This window comes from Ochotona princeps, chromosome 32 (genome assembly GCF_030435755.1).
Source record: "Ochotona princeps isolate mOchPri1 chromosome 32, mOchPri1.hap1, whole genome shotgun sequence".
In the NCBI taxonomy this organism is placed as follows: Eukaryota; Metazoa; Chordata; class Mammalia; order Lagomorpha; family Ochotonidae; genus Ochotona; species Ochotona princeps.
In genome coordinates this window covers 11,878,786-11,894,451 of record NC_080863.1, presented here as the reverse complement: position 1 = coordinate 11,894,451, position 15,666 = coordinate 11,878,786, and the positions used below count along the sequence as shown (strand labels likewise).

The 15,666-nt window shown below is 37.3% G+C and overlaps 1 protein-coding gene across 1 annotated transcript in view; it reads left to right on the top strand.

The window, feature by feature from the left end:
• Positions 1–15,666, top strand: part of LOC118759891 (cadherin-related family member 4-like) — a 98,337-nt gene that overhangs the window by 45,161 nt on the left and 37,510 nt on the right. Inside the window, exons 13-17 of the mRNA XM_058657439.1 lie at positions 1,108–1,288; positions 3,572–3,728; positions 5,657–5,762; positions 6,476–6,697; positions 7,177–7,322. Coding sequence (XP_058513422.1) covers positions 1,108–1,288; positions 3,572–3,728; positions 5,657–5,762; positions 6,476–6,697; positions 7,177–7,322 — 812 coding nt within the window. The remainder of the gene's footprint in view (positions 1–1,107; positions 1,289–3,571; positions 3,729–5,656; positions 5,763–6,475; positions 6,698–7,176; positions 7,323–15,666) is intronic.

Below are 15,666 nucleotides of genomic sequence, written 5' to 3'. Positions count from 1 at the left end.
TGGGATGACAATGGGTAATGGCTCAAATACTTGGGGTTACTGCGTAGATTCATTCTAGCCCTACCTCTACTACTGCAAACCAGATGGGGGAGTCAACCAACTCCCTCCTTTTCTGCTGTGCTGAATTTTAACAAACAAATCTTTAAGAAAAATCTCATCCCATTTTTAGCAAATTGAATAAAGGCAGCAGATAAACTCTTAGGAAAATTGAAGTATTGAAAACACAAAGTTTCTATGACTGTTTCCTTAACAATGTGCCATATGGAGACTGGCACGGTAGCCTAGCAGCTAAGGTCCTCACTTTGCAAAAGCCAGGATTCTATATGGGTGCCAGTTGGTTTCCTGGCGGTCCCGCTTCTCATCCAGCTCCCTGCTTGTGGCCCGGGAAAGCAGTCGAGAGTGGCCCAAAGCCTTGGGACCCTGTATCCGTGTGGGAGGCCCAGAAGAGGCTCCTGGCTTCAGTCGGTTCAGCTCCTGCCTTTGCATCCACTTGGGGAGTGAATCAACAAACAGAACATCTTCCTCTCTGTCTCTCCTTCTCTTTGTATATCTGACTTTCCAATAGAAATAAATTTTTTTTAAAGTGCCATACGCAATAAAAAGACCAGAGAGATATCAGCACAAGATACAATTGTGAGCATGCAGGATGTATTTTCTTAGAACAGTGTTTATAAAGATCAGAAGTGTTATACAGAAAGGCAACTGCTTTATGCTAAAAAAAAAAAAAGGTTAAAAATCCACACTCAATTAAATATCAATTTTTATTGTACTGATTTGCTCTGCATGCAAACCCTCATAACAATTTAACCCCCAATACACCCTAATCTGTTATATTTCCTGTGTGCATTTTCAACATTCATTCTGAGCATGTCTGTGCGACCTCCACCTGTCATAACTCTTGCCCTTCTGTCAAATTCAGGATGCTTCTCTTGTGGCTTCCTCCGGCGCCCTCTCCCTCAAATCCACAACTGTGGCTCTTGTGAGCTCTCGTGGGTCAGCAACTGACCTTTATTTTATCCCCGGAACTGTTTTACCCTGGGCGTTGTTTTGAATTCAATTAACTCATCTCCTGAACGCTCAGCTCTTTTGCATGTGCCTGTATTTTAGATTCAGGAGCGGTTACAGTTAGCTACCCTTTGGATTATGAAGATGCAGACACCCCCAAGTACTGGGTGTTATACTTCAGAGCCTACGATAACGAACGAATGCATTCAACAACTGGTACCCTCACGGTGATCCTCCAAGACGTGAATGACAACCGGCCACAATGCTCGCAAGACATTTACGTGTGAGTTCTGCCAGTGGCTGTTGGACTTCAGATCTTGGCATAAAGAAACGGGAGAGACATGAATGAACCATGGTAGAGCAAAAAGAGTCTGGTTTTGCCTCAATTTATTTTCAGACCACATGCAAATTCCTTTCTCATCTTTCCTTCTCTCTCCCCTTTCTCCCTCCCTCTCTCTTTTCCTACATTAAAAATCATGTACTTATTATATAGATCAAGGCTATCATTAATTATATACTTTGCTCACATTAATTTAAGTATAGCTGTAAGACCACATGCAGGCTTACTGTACTTGCTTTGGCTTTTCAATTGTGTACAGATTTGAAATTATGGTGTGATGTGCTAGCTCCATGATAAAAATGGAAAAATCAAATCCATAAAGATTCACTTAGTGAACTGGGAAAGTTTGTATGAACAGCATTTTGAAATTTACATTTTTTTTTAATCCTTAGTGCATTTTTTTTTGCTCAGAAAACCTCAACGAACTCAGGTAGCATTCTTGTAAGACCATTGCCTTTGGTGTGCTGAGGAACAAACTTCATGCTTTAATTCATGTATTGACCATTAAATATACTGTTGTTTTATCAATAATTGTCAAATGGCATCCTGTTTCTGTTTGGGCTCAGAAATGTTTTTGTAGTTTAAATTATTCTGCGACACTTGCATATCCAAAATGAAATATTTGGGGAGTTGGATACAAGTCTAAAGATGAAATTTGTTTAGCTTTGATAAATATTTTAAGCATGCAGCCCGAAATCCAGGCAATAATTTATAAGGTGGCTGATTGAACCCTGACCCACTCTCCACATGAGGTACATTTATGGTGCCGTGTAGATGTCAAAAGTGCTTCAAAATGTGGAGCACTTCAAGTTCTGTAATCTGATTTGCTATATTCAACTTACGCATAGGAAACTTGAGGAAAATCTTACAACAGTGTGCTTCCAGCAAGCCAAACTTACCTAGATGCGCTGAGATGGACTGTTGTAACAGCATTATGACAGCCCACAAGCTGAGTCATCGGGTGACTCTTGCATATTCTGAATGTTCTCTTTTATAAAGATGAATTTAATTTTATAGCATGCTAAGAAATAAAAATTCTTGTTGGTGTACCCTTGGATAACTCTTCTCCCATTTCAAATAACATCCAGAGTTGCAGATAGGGGCATATTTGCATAAACCAGTCCAAAATCCACATCTAAGACCAATGCTATGGCTCTGATGCAAATAACAAGCTTTCAGCTTGTAAGCTCTGTGCTAGAATGTGTTACAGAGAACCAAAAGATCACAGTAAAAAAAGACAGATTCTCCAACCAGAAGACTGTCTTCACTGTGTGTTTCAACTAGTGGTCTACAGATCCTTCCTGAAGGGATACCACTCATTTTTATTCCCAGAACAATCTTCATGTTAAGTAGCCAACTTGCTCTTGAGCCCGTTATAAATACCCTTTTAATCCCGAAGGGGAAAAATTACAATCATTTGTGCTAGTGAAGATCTCAATAATTGATAGAGGAAAGAAAACTAAGGGTATATATCACTGAGTGAAGCAAAGGCACATTTTTTTTTTCCTGTGTTGTGACCTGAGCCTAAAGGAAAGGGGGAAGAATAAAGAATAATAAAATCATTTTTTTAATCACTTTAATTAGTATTGCTATGTACTTCAGTTCTTAAGATCCCTTGTTTCAGTACACCTCTCAGAGCCAACTGCAGGAAAACTCAGAGAAAGGGTTGGGCATACAGAGACCAGCAGGAATTAACAGTCCCTACTCACTGTCAAGTCCGTGTAATATTCCATCGGGTAGTTTTGAATGTTGTTATCTTTAAAATAAAGACCATGATACATTATCTACCTGAAGGCAAATGGGTGGGCTCTAATTAATTAAATCAATTAATTTCTGGAGATTATATCCATACCTACTGGTTCTTTATTTATATATAAATAACACAATTTAAATCACAATTTTTTCCATGACTGTATGTCTTAATCCAACATATTATTATGTATCATTAACATATTATTATGTATCATTAACATATTATTATGTATCATTAACAAGTTACTCATTATTCAACACATTGTTATATTCATCATTGTTTCCCTCATCATGCACATCAAGTAATTGATCTGGTATAATTTGCGACCAACATTGTGTGTTTTTTTTTTAATTGTCAATGAATATTAAACTTATGAAGAGATTTTGAAACTCCTCTATTGCTAACACTGCCATCTCCATAAATGTAGATGAACATGTCATATCACACTTTTTCTCACATTTTATCCATTACAGAATTGAGCTTCCTGAAAACATCCCAGTGGAAACTCTTTTAGCATCTCTGACTTGTACAGATAAGGATGGAACTGCTCCCAATAACAATATCACTTATCATTTGGTGACGGATAGTTTTTCAAATGAAACTTTTACCCTCAGAAACAATGAACTAAAAGTAAGTATTTTAAACTTGCCCTCTGACTGTGGGTCCTTGATTAACCTTAGATAGGAAAAGATTTTATTTTTATTATTCTACAATTCTTAATGAAGTACAGTAGTTTAAATAGCTGGTGGCAGAATTTGTTCCTGGATTTTCAATTGAACCTTAAATTGCCAAAAACATATCTTGGTTTGGGGTGGATGCTGGAATGTAATTTTTTTTTTATCTTGAAAGCTGCACTGGAAAGGTTATAAATTTGCCTAAAACAAATGGTTCTACAGTAAAATGCCTCTTTTCATCTGTAATATGTTGAACTTAACCACCTTAAGCTTTACTAATACAATAAATACAATGAACAAGGTATATATATATATATATATATATATATATATATATATACACAATAAACATGGAATATGCCGTAGCTCCAATAGTTTACCAATTCTGGAAAGCGAGCCTTTATTTATGACAAGTTTTAAGATCTAGGTCAGGCTATATTTTGCTGTTTTGTGGGATGAGTCTTGGTGTTCAACAGTATGATGGGAAGGCTACTCAGCTGATCAAAGAGCTGCGAAGAAAGCCGTGTTTATCTGGATAAGGAAGGGATATGGAATCAACATTTTTTTCTCACTTTCTTTTGGAACTTCATCTTCTGCAACTGGGCTTCCACTGAAGTTGCCTCTTGTACAAACTCCTGACAAGTTGATCAGTTGTTGTCTCATTCTGTGATTGCAATGCCTCAAATCACTTGCCCCATTTAAAAATCCCGCACTCTCTCTGACTCTGCGTGTTAGCCTTGCTAGCTATGCTATCAGAACACTCTGTTTGGCTTCTCCTCGCACACTTTGGCACAACGTTCATCTCCCTCAGGTATTTCTTTTAGAAGGTCGCTCCTGTGGGCTTCTCCTCTTTCTGGCTCAGATGGATCAGATCCTTCTCCTTGTCTTTGATAGCTCCTCAATCATGGTATGGATCACTGATTAGGCAGGAAAAAAACATCTGTTGTTGAACCAGTATCTGAAGCACCTGCAGTGCTTAGGCATATATTAATTAATTAATGCCTGAATGTCAGGTATACTTGCATAGAATTAAGCTATAAAATAATTTTTAAGGAATAATGGGATTTAACCATAAATGTCTGCTCAATGCTTCAATGTCACATTGTTCTAGTTCTTTGCACCTGGAAGATATTGTTAATATGACCAGAAGGTTAAAACATCACGTTGCATATGTAATTTTTGATTCTCCTTTTTCAAATAAATCTACCAAAAGTAAAGCATTGGACCTGCTCTAATTTGGGCTAAAATTAACCACATTAATTTCACAGTGGCAAAGCACTAAACTGGAATAACCTGTGACGGATTTTCCTACTTTCCTAGGAAATTATGCGTCTGCCACTATTTCCCTGATTTTTATGTAATTGCATGAGGTTGGTTACGTCCTGAAAAGGTTGTTCATTCAGCAGGATCTTTTTGGCTGTGCAGCAGCCAGGGCCAAGAAGCCAGTTTGTAGAAAAAGAAGCCGTCTTCAATTGTAACATATCGTTACAACAGATATGTATCCAAATTATGATATGTACCAATTGTGAAATAACAGATTTCAAAGAATTATTATGAACAAACAAATGTAGACATCCCTTCAGTTTTTACAAGTGGAAAGGACAGCATTTTGGATATGTTTGATGAAGTAAAATACCTCGGTAAAGTTACTGTATCTTTTTAAAAACAGTAATACTGGCTACTAGAAATGTTAATGTTGTATCTGTGATTATTTTTGCAACTCATTCTATCGTCCAGTTTGGCAGCATTGATATAAAATATCATCCAGTCTTCATCAAATGGGTTTCGTATGTCTAAATTTTGAATTTGCATAGATGATAAATATGTATTTAATCTCCAAAAAGCAAAACAAAGTGATCAACGTACTATTTTTTTCACCTGCAGATTGGACCTGCACATCTAGATTATGATAACGCTATTTTTGCAGGAATGCACTTCAAATACACCATATTTGTGAAAGTGTCAGATGGAGGAAATCCGACATTATCAAGTGAGAAATCATGTTGAAATATTACAATAGTTTTATTATATAAAGTACATTTTATTTAAAACATTTGTTTTAGAAATATGTAATACTTGTGACTAGTTAAAATACAGTATAATAAAGTGTAATAAAATATTGTTATTAACTTAATTAGTGCATATGTGCTACAGCTGAAAATCTGAAAGTCTAACAAAACTGGAATTTTAGTGAGAAAATTACATTTAAATGTTTGATAAATCGCTTTGTAGCTAGTCTATCAAAAATAAGCTTTTCTGAAGCCTTTTTGGTTTTACAAGACTTACACAATTATTTCACAGTAAGGAAATACTGATATTGAGATTCTCATGGTAAATTACATTTTCTTCCTTGTATCTTTAATATGTTGTCATGGTGAAGTACTTGAACTCTATTTTGCCTAGTAAACATTACATCTACTCTCCGAAAACTCTGACGCTTTGTCCATAATATAAGCATTTATTTTTAAATTCACTATCAACAAGCAATGGTCCTGGTTAAAATCAAATAGTAGAATAGTTTACTCCTAACCTTATTTTAAAACTGATCATATAAAAGGTAATAACAGGACTTATCAATGTAAGTATGTATATGATTTCTACACATAGAATACATGATTTAACACAAGTGTCAACTAGAAAAGAATTGCTTAACAGACCCTATGATCATTCCACTAACATTTTTGTATAACTGTTTTTCCACAGCAATTATTATAGTCATCCTAAGAGTGACTCGCATAAATGAACTGAATCCAACTGGAATCAACTCAGAGTTTACCTTCAGCATACTTGAAAATAGTCCGGTTGAGACACTGGTTGGAAAAATCACATTTACAGATTCAGACTGGCCGTTTAATAATGTGAAATACAGCATTGTTGGTGGCAATTTGGGAACACCTCCCAAATTTTACATTGAGCCAGACACAGGTAGTGTAACAATGCTGATGCTGATCATGTAATTCAGGAGCTCACAGATGCTCCTTTGGGTGGGTTTACTTAGGAACCAGGAGCGTGGGCCATCTTCAAGCGCACGTTGAACATTGTAGTATTCACTTGGGCTTGTCAACCAAATCCAAAAGTCTCAGTTACTTCACAAAGAAAGAGTGAAGCTTTGGTCCTTGCTGTGGTAAACTTCAGAAAACCTGTGCACTAAATACTCTTCCAGAGGTCTAAAACTGTGAAACAGTGACTAAAATACAATATGGAATAACATGCATCATGGGCATGCTTTCATTTTAGGAACATGAACATATAAACAAAAATGGGTCTATTAGTTAATTTCCATTTATTGCTGTAATGATTATTTCAGATCTATAAAGAACTTAGTTTATACAGTTTATAATAGACATACATTGGAGATATTTATTAATCCAGGGCTAACATATCTCCCTTTATGCTTCCTTTAGGAATGATAAAGCTATTGGATTCCCTAGACAGAGAAATGCAATCACAATACAAGCTAACTGTGACAGTAACGGATTTGGACAACGATGCTCTGCCCGATCCCCTAAGACAGAGAAGTGCCAGTGCCCAGGTGACCATTGATGTCCTGGTAAGAAGGAGTCTTGCTTGAGATGTTGTTTTTTCTTAGGCATAGTCTTGAGAAATTAAAAAAAAACATAGAATATAATTGTGAATGGCTAAAGCACAGTTCCCTCATTGGGAACCTAAATGTAAAAGACGTGCAGTTGGTCTGAAGAATGTTCTGACCTTGACATATCGTGATGAAATTGTCACTAGATAAAATTAATTTCTGAGTTAATTAACTTCTAAAAATATGAATTTAGAGAGGAGGGTTTTGCACTTTGATTGTAGTTAAGTGGCTGCAAGGATCATTCCATGGCAAAACTCTTTTCCATAAACATGTATATGTTCTAGAGTTTTTCCTAGAGTTTTAGGTTACCCTGTGATGGATACTTAAATTCTCTGTTTTTCAATGAAGAAGTATCTTCACATTATCACTACTTAAGATTTTTAGATCAACCATAGAGGCTCAGAAAAAAAAAATCATGAAGGATAGAGAAAGGATCTTCGCAATGTTTAAAATACTCAAAGCAAAACCATATTTCAGTTGGCTTGCTCAAGACTTGCATCCTCACAGCTCTGTGCATGGCTTTCATTGGCAGCACAGAGAGAAATTCTCCTAAATTCTCCTTTACAGATAGTGCCAAAGTTTTCTTTATCTTGTGATTTTGTTTGCATTCTTTTTTTTTTCTACTTGGGAACTGCAAGAATTCCAGCACTGGATCTTAAGAAAGAGGCAGTACGTTCTAATAAAAGAGATTTAAAGCCACAAACATTGTTGGGAGGGTGTGCACACTGCTGTATGATGAACACTTTCATATGTGCTCTTGGTGAACAAAAATAGTGAGTGATGTCTGTTTGTTGGTGTTAACATTCCCACTATAGGCTCGTTATGTCTGGAAAAATACACTAAAACAGCCTGAAAATATCTGTGGAGAGAAATTTAATGAAGTGGCTTGTGGGGCTTCAACCATGACACAAAAATATCTTAAGCTAATGAGCCATCTTTCCTTACACACGCTTTCATGAACGCCACTGGAACTCTCTGTATTACAGGTTCAATGGTAGTCTCTGCACATTTGCACTTCTGAAGTATGATTCTTGCATTTTTCTTTTGCGGGTGAACGCCCATGCTCCGATGGGTATAAGAACAAAAGGTCTCTTTGTTCTGCATCCATAATATCATTCATGTGTCTTTCTCCTACGTGCCTGGCAGGATTTAGTTACAAATCAATACTTAATCTTCTGATACTTGGCAAAATATTATATCCACTTCTCACCATTTATAGGTGGGCTTAACCTTTGCCTAGGACATGGTTACTGAATTTAAATACCTGCCGGCTAAAAATACTGCCAACCAACCTTTGGATGGAAGGGTCAGAATGTTCAGAAACATAAGTTGAGGTGAACATTTCCCAATGCAATACAGCTTTTGATAACATACCAGCTCCAAAAAGAGGTTGAAGTTGACATATGAAGAGAAACACAAGTATTAATATCATTTAAAGCAAAGGAGACTAATGAATCTGTATCTCTTTTAATGAGGAAAAAAGTAAGAATCAGTATATTTCGTAAAAACTCCAATGACATGGATGGATTTAAGTCCTTACCCAGAGCCTGACTGGGCTTGGAAGTTATTTCTGTTTGCAATATGAATAAATCAGACAGAGAAGGCATGAGCGTGAGAAACAGGCTCAATGAGACTGCGTTTAACTAGAGACACCAGATCTCACCCCGTCACTCTCCACTATGGTCAGATGGTGGCAGCCCTGCAAGCTTGGAAACGTATCATCACCAGGAACCAAATACTAGACTTCAGCCTGTAGAACTGTGAGAATATACAATTTTTATTTAAGCCATACAATCAATGTTATTTTTGCTTTGGTAGCCCAAGCAAACCAAGGCCAATAAATGTCAGTTTATTTTTAGAAACATACAAGCATAGATGCTAGAAAGCTGTAGTATTGGGGCTGGCACAGTAGCCTGGTAGTTAAAGTCCTTACCTTGCATATGCCAGGATCCCATATGGGCACCAGTTTGTGTCCTGGTGGTCCCACTTCTCATCCAGCACCCTGCTTGTAGTCTGGGAAACCAATGAAGGATGGCCCAAAACCCTGGGACCCTGCACCCATATGGGAAACCTGGAAGCAGCTGCTGACTCTTCGCATAAGATTGGCTCAGCTCTGACCGTTGGGGCCACTTGAGGAATGAGTCAGGGACAAATCTTCCCCTCTGTCTCTCCTCCTTTCCGTTTATCTGACTTTCCAATAAAAATGAATAATAAATCTTTCTTAAAAAGAATTCTGTAGTATTAAAAGATCCTAGTAGATGATAGATGCACATTGAGATCAAAGGAAAATAAAGATAAATCTAGGATTCAACACATAAGTTAGTAGATTAGTGATAAATTATTGCATAAATGAGGTTAGGATAACCAGTAATCCAATTTGGAAAGCAGCAAACATTGCTTTTTAGCATAATTAAAATGATTCAAAAATTTACATATAAAGTGATAAGTATAAGTGAAACTTCACAAAATCCTAAATTTGGGGAGATTAGATTACTAGATGTGATTACAAAGATGGTTAATCTGTCTGTAGCTCCGAAACAGTTTAATGGAAAGGAAAAAATCACTTGGAATATTTACAGTTGCAGTTTTTAAATAGTAATATCTTTAGCCAATGAATCCTTTTTTATCAGAAAGCAAAAAAAAAAATCTCAGTAGAAATGGTTTATTATGGAATTGGCAAAAATTCTGGTAAGCAAGGAAATAAAAATTAAAGCAGCATGCTTTATTTTTGCCCATTTAATTGCCCTTCTTGCCCCAGCCAAAAGCAGATACTTGTTTTGGAAAAGCTAAAGAAATTTATTAACTTAAGCTTAAGAAATTTAATACCTTCGTAAGAAATTTAAATTGGTACAGTTTTTCTGGTACGTGTTTTTGGGCAACACATGCAAATGACAGTTATCATTTTGTGTGTAAACAAGTTGTTGTTTAGTGAAGCTAAGTAATCAGCTAGTGTGGTTATCAAAACATAGCTAACCTTCTGTCTCTACCCATAAGTCACTTTATTCTTCTATTATTGATCAAAGACACAACATCAAATGTCATTCTCCCGATCGCTTTGGCACACGATTATCTCATTTTGTGACAAACTTATTCTCTAAACACATTAAAATATGTCATGGATACTTTTCTGTGTTTTTAAATATTTTTTTATATCACCTCTGGGCCTTTTGCCAGGTAAAACCGAAGCAATGTTACTATAGAATGTCTACCTTCATTTCTCAAACAGTGACAAAGCAGATGAATTAAAAATACACCTAGGACAGCATCCACTAAACTGTTGCACTTTTCAAGATGAAGTAGCTTCTAAATTTGTATCAAAATATTTTAATGAGTTGTATTTTATATACTGGCATTGACTTCTGCCAGATTTAAATCTGCTACTGCCAACTGAGTAGTTTGTATAGAATTCTTCCTTTTGAAATAATTATCAACTCGGGTCATATGTTCCTAAGATAACATTTAGGTCATGAAAGTGAAGGACATGCTAATGTTATAGAAACAGAGAGGCAGCAAGCAGGGCCTGCATATCTTTATCAATACTGAGTACCAAACTTTTAAGGGACATTTTTAAAAGCAAGTGAGGCTCCAAATACATTCCATTTCCACTCTCCTGGGAATGGTTGTCTATTTTATAAAAAGATAACTCCCAACCACTGTGACTGTCAGGGAACTTTGTAGATCTTTATATGCTGCTCATAAAATTCACACACTTACCGTTGTCCCTCTGCTGTATCTCGCGCTGTCAGGCCTCCGGGTGGCGTTCCCAGCTGAAGGTGACCCTTACTCACATCTCTGTTAGTCTTTATCCTGCAAGGTCCAATATATTCTTCCTGTGTGAAGTTTGGCTGTCTCAATATAGTGTAAACATGGATTGAAACTCTACACAGGGCCTGGACTCAAAACAGGAGTTAATACCCCAGTTCTCCAAGAACTCCCAACCCAGTGTGATTACTCTTACCCAGAATGCATTTCACCCACTAAAGAGCTTAATGAACAAAGCCTCTTTTGTTGTGAGAGCTGCAGATTTGTTTATCGTATACATTTTTGGAAAACTGAAATTGTGCTGTGCAAGAACAAATTGACTCCGCCTTGTGCATCTCTGACATCAAAGGGATTTGAAGCCGTATTGTAATGGATCCAGGTTACAATTTACTTCTCTTTTACCCAGAAGGAAACGTGTGTGACTCAAAGAAACACTAGGTTTCCAAAAGTCTTGAAAAATGTCATGAATTGTAATGTCTTTGAAGTAGAAAATTGATCTCACAAGAAATGAAGAAAAAAATTCCTGAAGCCTCCCTAAACAAAAGAAGCTTCTTGAAGCTTCCACATACCCTACCAGGGTCTCCTTTGCTCTGAGTTCCGTATCTACGGAGAAGCAGGAAATAAAAATATGTGAGTGATTAATCCCATGTGAAGGAGGGGTAGAGAGACATCCTAGAAGGTGACAAGAAATGTGGTATACCTAAATCTGGCCTCTTGACTTAAGAAAAGGGTATTTACTGAGACATGAAGAAAATGCATATTGGATTTCAGTGCTAGATGCTGGAAAACCCAAGGCAAGATTAGACAAACGTGGTCTTGGGGTCTTATTCTGATGAGTTCTTGGTAGAGATAGATGTAGAAATCGTTTGGAGGGACCTGAGTAATGTGGAAAATTCCTACAGTTAAAATCACACAGGAACGCAGAGTCAAGACCCACAGACTCAGAAAAAGCAGCAACTTGTGGAATACTAAATCCATCCAAGTACAGTGATGTCAGGCCTAGATCAATGGTGTCAACCAGAGAGCACTAGCGAAATGGCTTTGGGTGGGACTGTCACCAGCTAGCTGGTGTGTATTTTTGAGATGATTTGGTAAACAGGAATGGTTTTGTTGTGTTGGTGGGGTCTATTTAGAACTATCATATAAATGATAACATGGCAATGTTAGGGATTATTTTTTAAAGAATTTTTCATTGGAAAGGTAGATTTACAGAGAGAAGGAGAGACATAGAGAAAGGTTTTCTTCCACTGGTTCACTCTTACGGTGGCTGCAACAGCCAGAAATGAGCCAATCTGAAACCAGGAGCCAGGGGATTCTTCCAGGTCTCCCACATGGGTGCAGGGTCCCAAGGCTTTGGGCCATCTTCTACTGCCTTCCCAGGCCACAAGCAGGAAGTTAGATGGGAAATGGAGCAGCCAGGATACGAACTGGTGCCCGTATGTGATCCTAGCATGTTCAAGGCAAGGATTTAGTCACTGTGCCATTGCCCAAGGTCCAATGTTAGGGACTTTGAAAGTTAACTAATTAACTACAAATGCAGAAGATGTGGCAAGAGAGAGTAAAAAGAAAAGGGAAAGTCACAGACTGATAGTGAATTCAGGCCAGCTGTTTCACTCAAATGCCTGCAACAGGCAGGGCTGGGTCAGATTGAAATCAGAAACCAGGAACTCAGTCCATGTCTTGCAGGACCCAAGTCCCTAAGTCATCACTCATTTCCCCCCAGGTGCACATCAGTAAATAGAACTGGGCCTTAAAGTCTGGCTGTCCTGTCCAAGGTGTGGGCAACCCCAACACATCTCAACCGTGACACTCAACTCCTACTGCAGAGCTTTGTATTAGCTAGCTGCTGATTGCCCATTCATCTTGCTACCAATTAACATAGTGTTTACGTTAGAAATATTCTACACAATAGGTTTAGGGAGTATTTAGCACTTATGAGAATATCTTTTGTGGGAAAAAAACACATAGAACAATAAAAATATTAGTGGAGCAATCGTATGATGGGGTTTGTTGAAGTTAGTGAATGCAATGTTGATATTCATCACATCACAAATCCCAAAGTATACTAAACTTTTTAAGAAGGTGCTCAGTCATGACAATGAGATGTGCTCTTGGTGTTCAGAAATGCCCGGTTTTAATAAAAGAAGTGGGTCCTTTAGGACTATTTTTTTTTTGGAAAAGTTATTATTATAAACATCTGACCAATTTGTAGTTTTAAGGGACAAGAACCCTCATGCTACTGATAAAAACAAACAAGTAAACAAACAGAAAAAAAAGTAACACAAGAAAACAAATGCATTGAACTGAAAATTCTGTAGAAAATCCCAACAGTTTTTGTAAAAAAATGATTATCTGTGAGTTGAGTTGGGTTGTGACACCTGAACCATGCTGCTGAAAGTCAAGAAAAGTTGACTTTTTCAAGTCATGTAACCCTGGTAACTCCCATGAGCTCTCGGTGCCTCTTCTGTAAGAAAACAGCAGGAAAGAGCAAAAGAACTGTTACTATCCCGAGTTGGAAGCACACGTTTTCATTCCAAAACTCAAGGTAAGTGAATCAAGATTCTAAAAATACTCCTGTTTGAACCCAAAGGAGGGGAAAAAAAAGACAGAAATAACTCTACAAATGTAAGAAAGTCATTTCATAGCATGGTCGTATATTGTCGATTACAGCATCCTGCAGTTGCTGACAAGTATTCGCATACAAAATTAAGGGCTGTTTTGTCTCCTGCAAAGAGCATGATAAATTTCCTTAGAGAATAGTTTCTAAATCATCGCTGTCTCTGCAACGATTCCTTTGAAGAAGTTGTTCCCAAACACATGCCCTTTTACTTCCAAACTGGAGTACAGCAGCCCTTCCGTGTCCAGAGGTTGACTTCATTTCTGAGATGCGTAACGATATATATGTCATTTTCTTTCCATCTAAAATCATCGGAGTCCGTGATTTATACATTCACATTTGTGCCTCTTTCAAAGACTTTGTAACCGTGTTCACACTCCAAAACAAATTCCTGTCCTAAGAAACTAGTCTGGGAGACAATAGCCTCATCCATACTGAATGTGTCTCCTTGTGTAGGAAAGCCACTTATTAGATTAAGGAAAGAAAAATGCTAGAGACATTGCATTCTAACAGAAAGGTGTTAGAAATCCCTGGGATAACCTCCAGGGAAATATCAGTGTTACCAAGAGCTGAATGTATCTGCTTTTAAACTCTAAGAGAGTTTTTGGTGCCAAAGAAATGGGTATTAAATTCCTGTTAACCATGAGCCATTAACGATCTCCACGTGTATTCAGTGAAAATAACATTGCCAAATTTCTTCTACATGGTGTTTGGATCACAGATTTTCCAGTCGCACAACCTGGATGGGAGTCTCAGTTTTACCACGAGCTGATTCTGTTACACTGGGCAAAACGTTAAATTCTTTCAGGCTGTTTTCTTATTCTGCAGTGGTGATATTAATGGTATCTACCCTTGCAAATGGAGAAGTTGAACAAATATTTGTAAAGCACTAAGTGGCTGATATTAAGAGCTGTGTATGTATTTCATAAGTGAGTAAGCCACAACTGTGTCTGTGACTGGAGAAGACAATGATGCAAATTATCCTTCTCTCGAACCTGCTTACTTAAAATTGCTTTTTCCACCAATACCTATGCGAAACACACGATAGAAGTCTCCAAGTGTGACCAACAAGCACTTCCAAAACTCTTGCTTCTTGTAGATTATAGAATTAACGCTATAGCATGAAAGTCACCCAACTTGAATGGTGTTAAAAAGCACCAGAGTTCTTCAATTGTTTATGTTGATATGCAGCTGAAACTGTAAATCAATTTCTTCCATGCATTAAACATGGCAAAGCTTAAAGGATTTTTATAACACAGCACACAGTACTAACCTACTACAGATTTTATTTATAAGATGTGTGGGATCACACGTTAAGGAAAAATAAGAGAATGCTAGCTGAAATAAAAGAAGGACAATCACCCTAAATCTTAGTAAATGTCTGGATTGGAAACAAATTGTTCTTTTACAACGTTCCAATTATATATATGTGTGTGTATATATTGCCCAGTTAATATATTCTGACATGTGTTAGGGTTACATGTTTCAAATCTATTAACTTGTTCAGGGTTTGAAATCAGGATACTTTTAGATCTAGATAACAAGCAGATTTCCTTACTGTTTTAAATATTTATTTTATTTGGTTGAAAGACAAAGGGATAAAGTGAGATGGAGAGACAAACAGATTTTCCATCTGCCTGTCAGGGCTGGGCACAGGCTCAAGGACTTGGGCTGTTGTCTACTACCCTCTCAGGTAGATGAGCAGGGTGTTGAATTGGAAGTGGGAGTGCCTACATTCAAACCAATGCTTACACATGGGATGCCAGTACTGCAAGCTTTGGCTTAACCAGCTATACTACAATGGAAGCCCTGGATTTCATAGACATATGAATATATATGTGCATATATATATATGTGTGTGTGTGTGTTAAATAGGAATTAATACAAACCTGTATTAGTGCGTAAGAACTTCATGAGTATGAG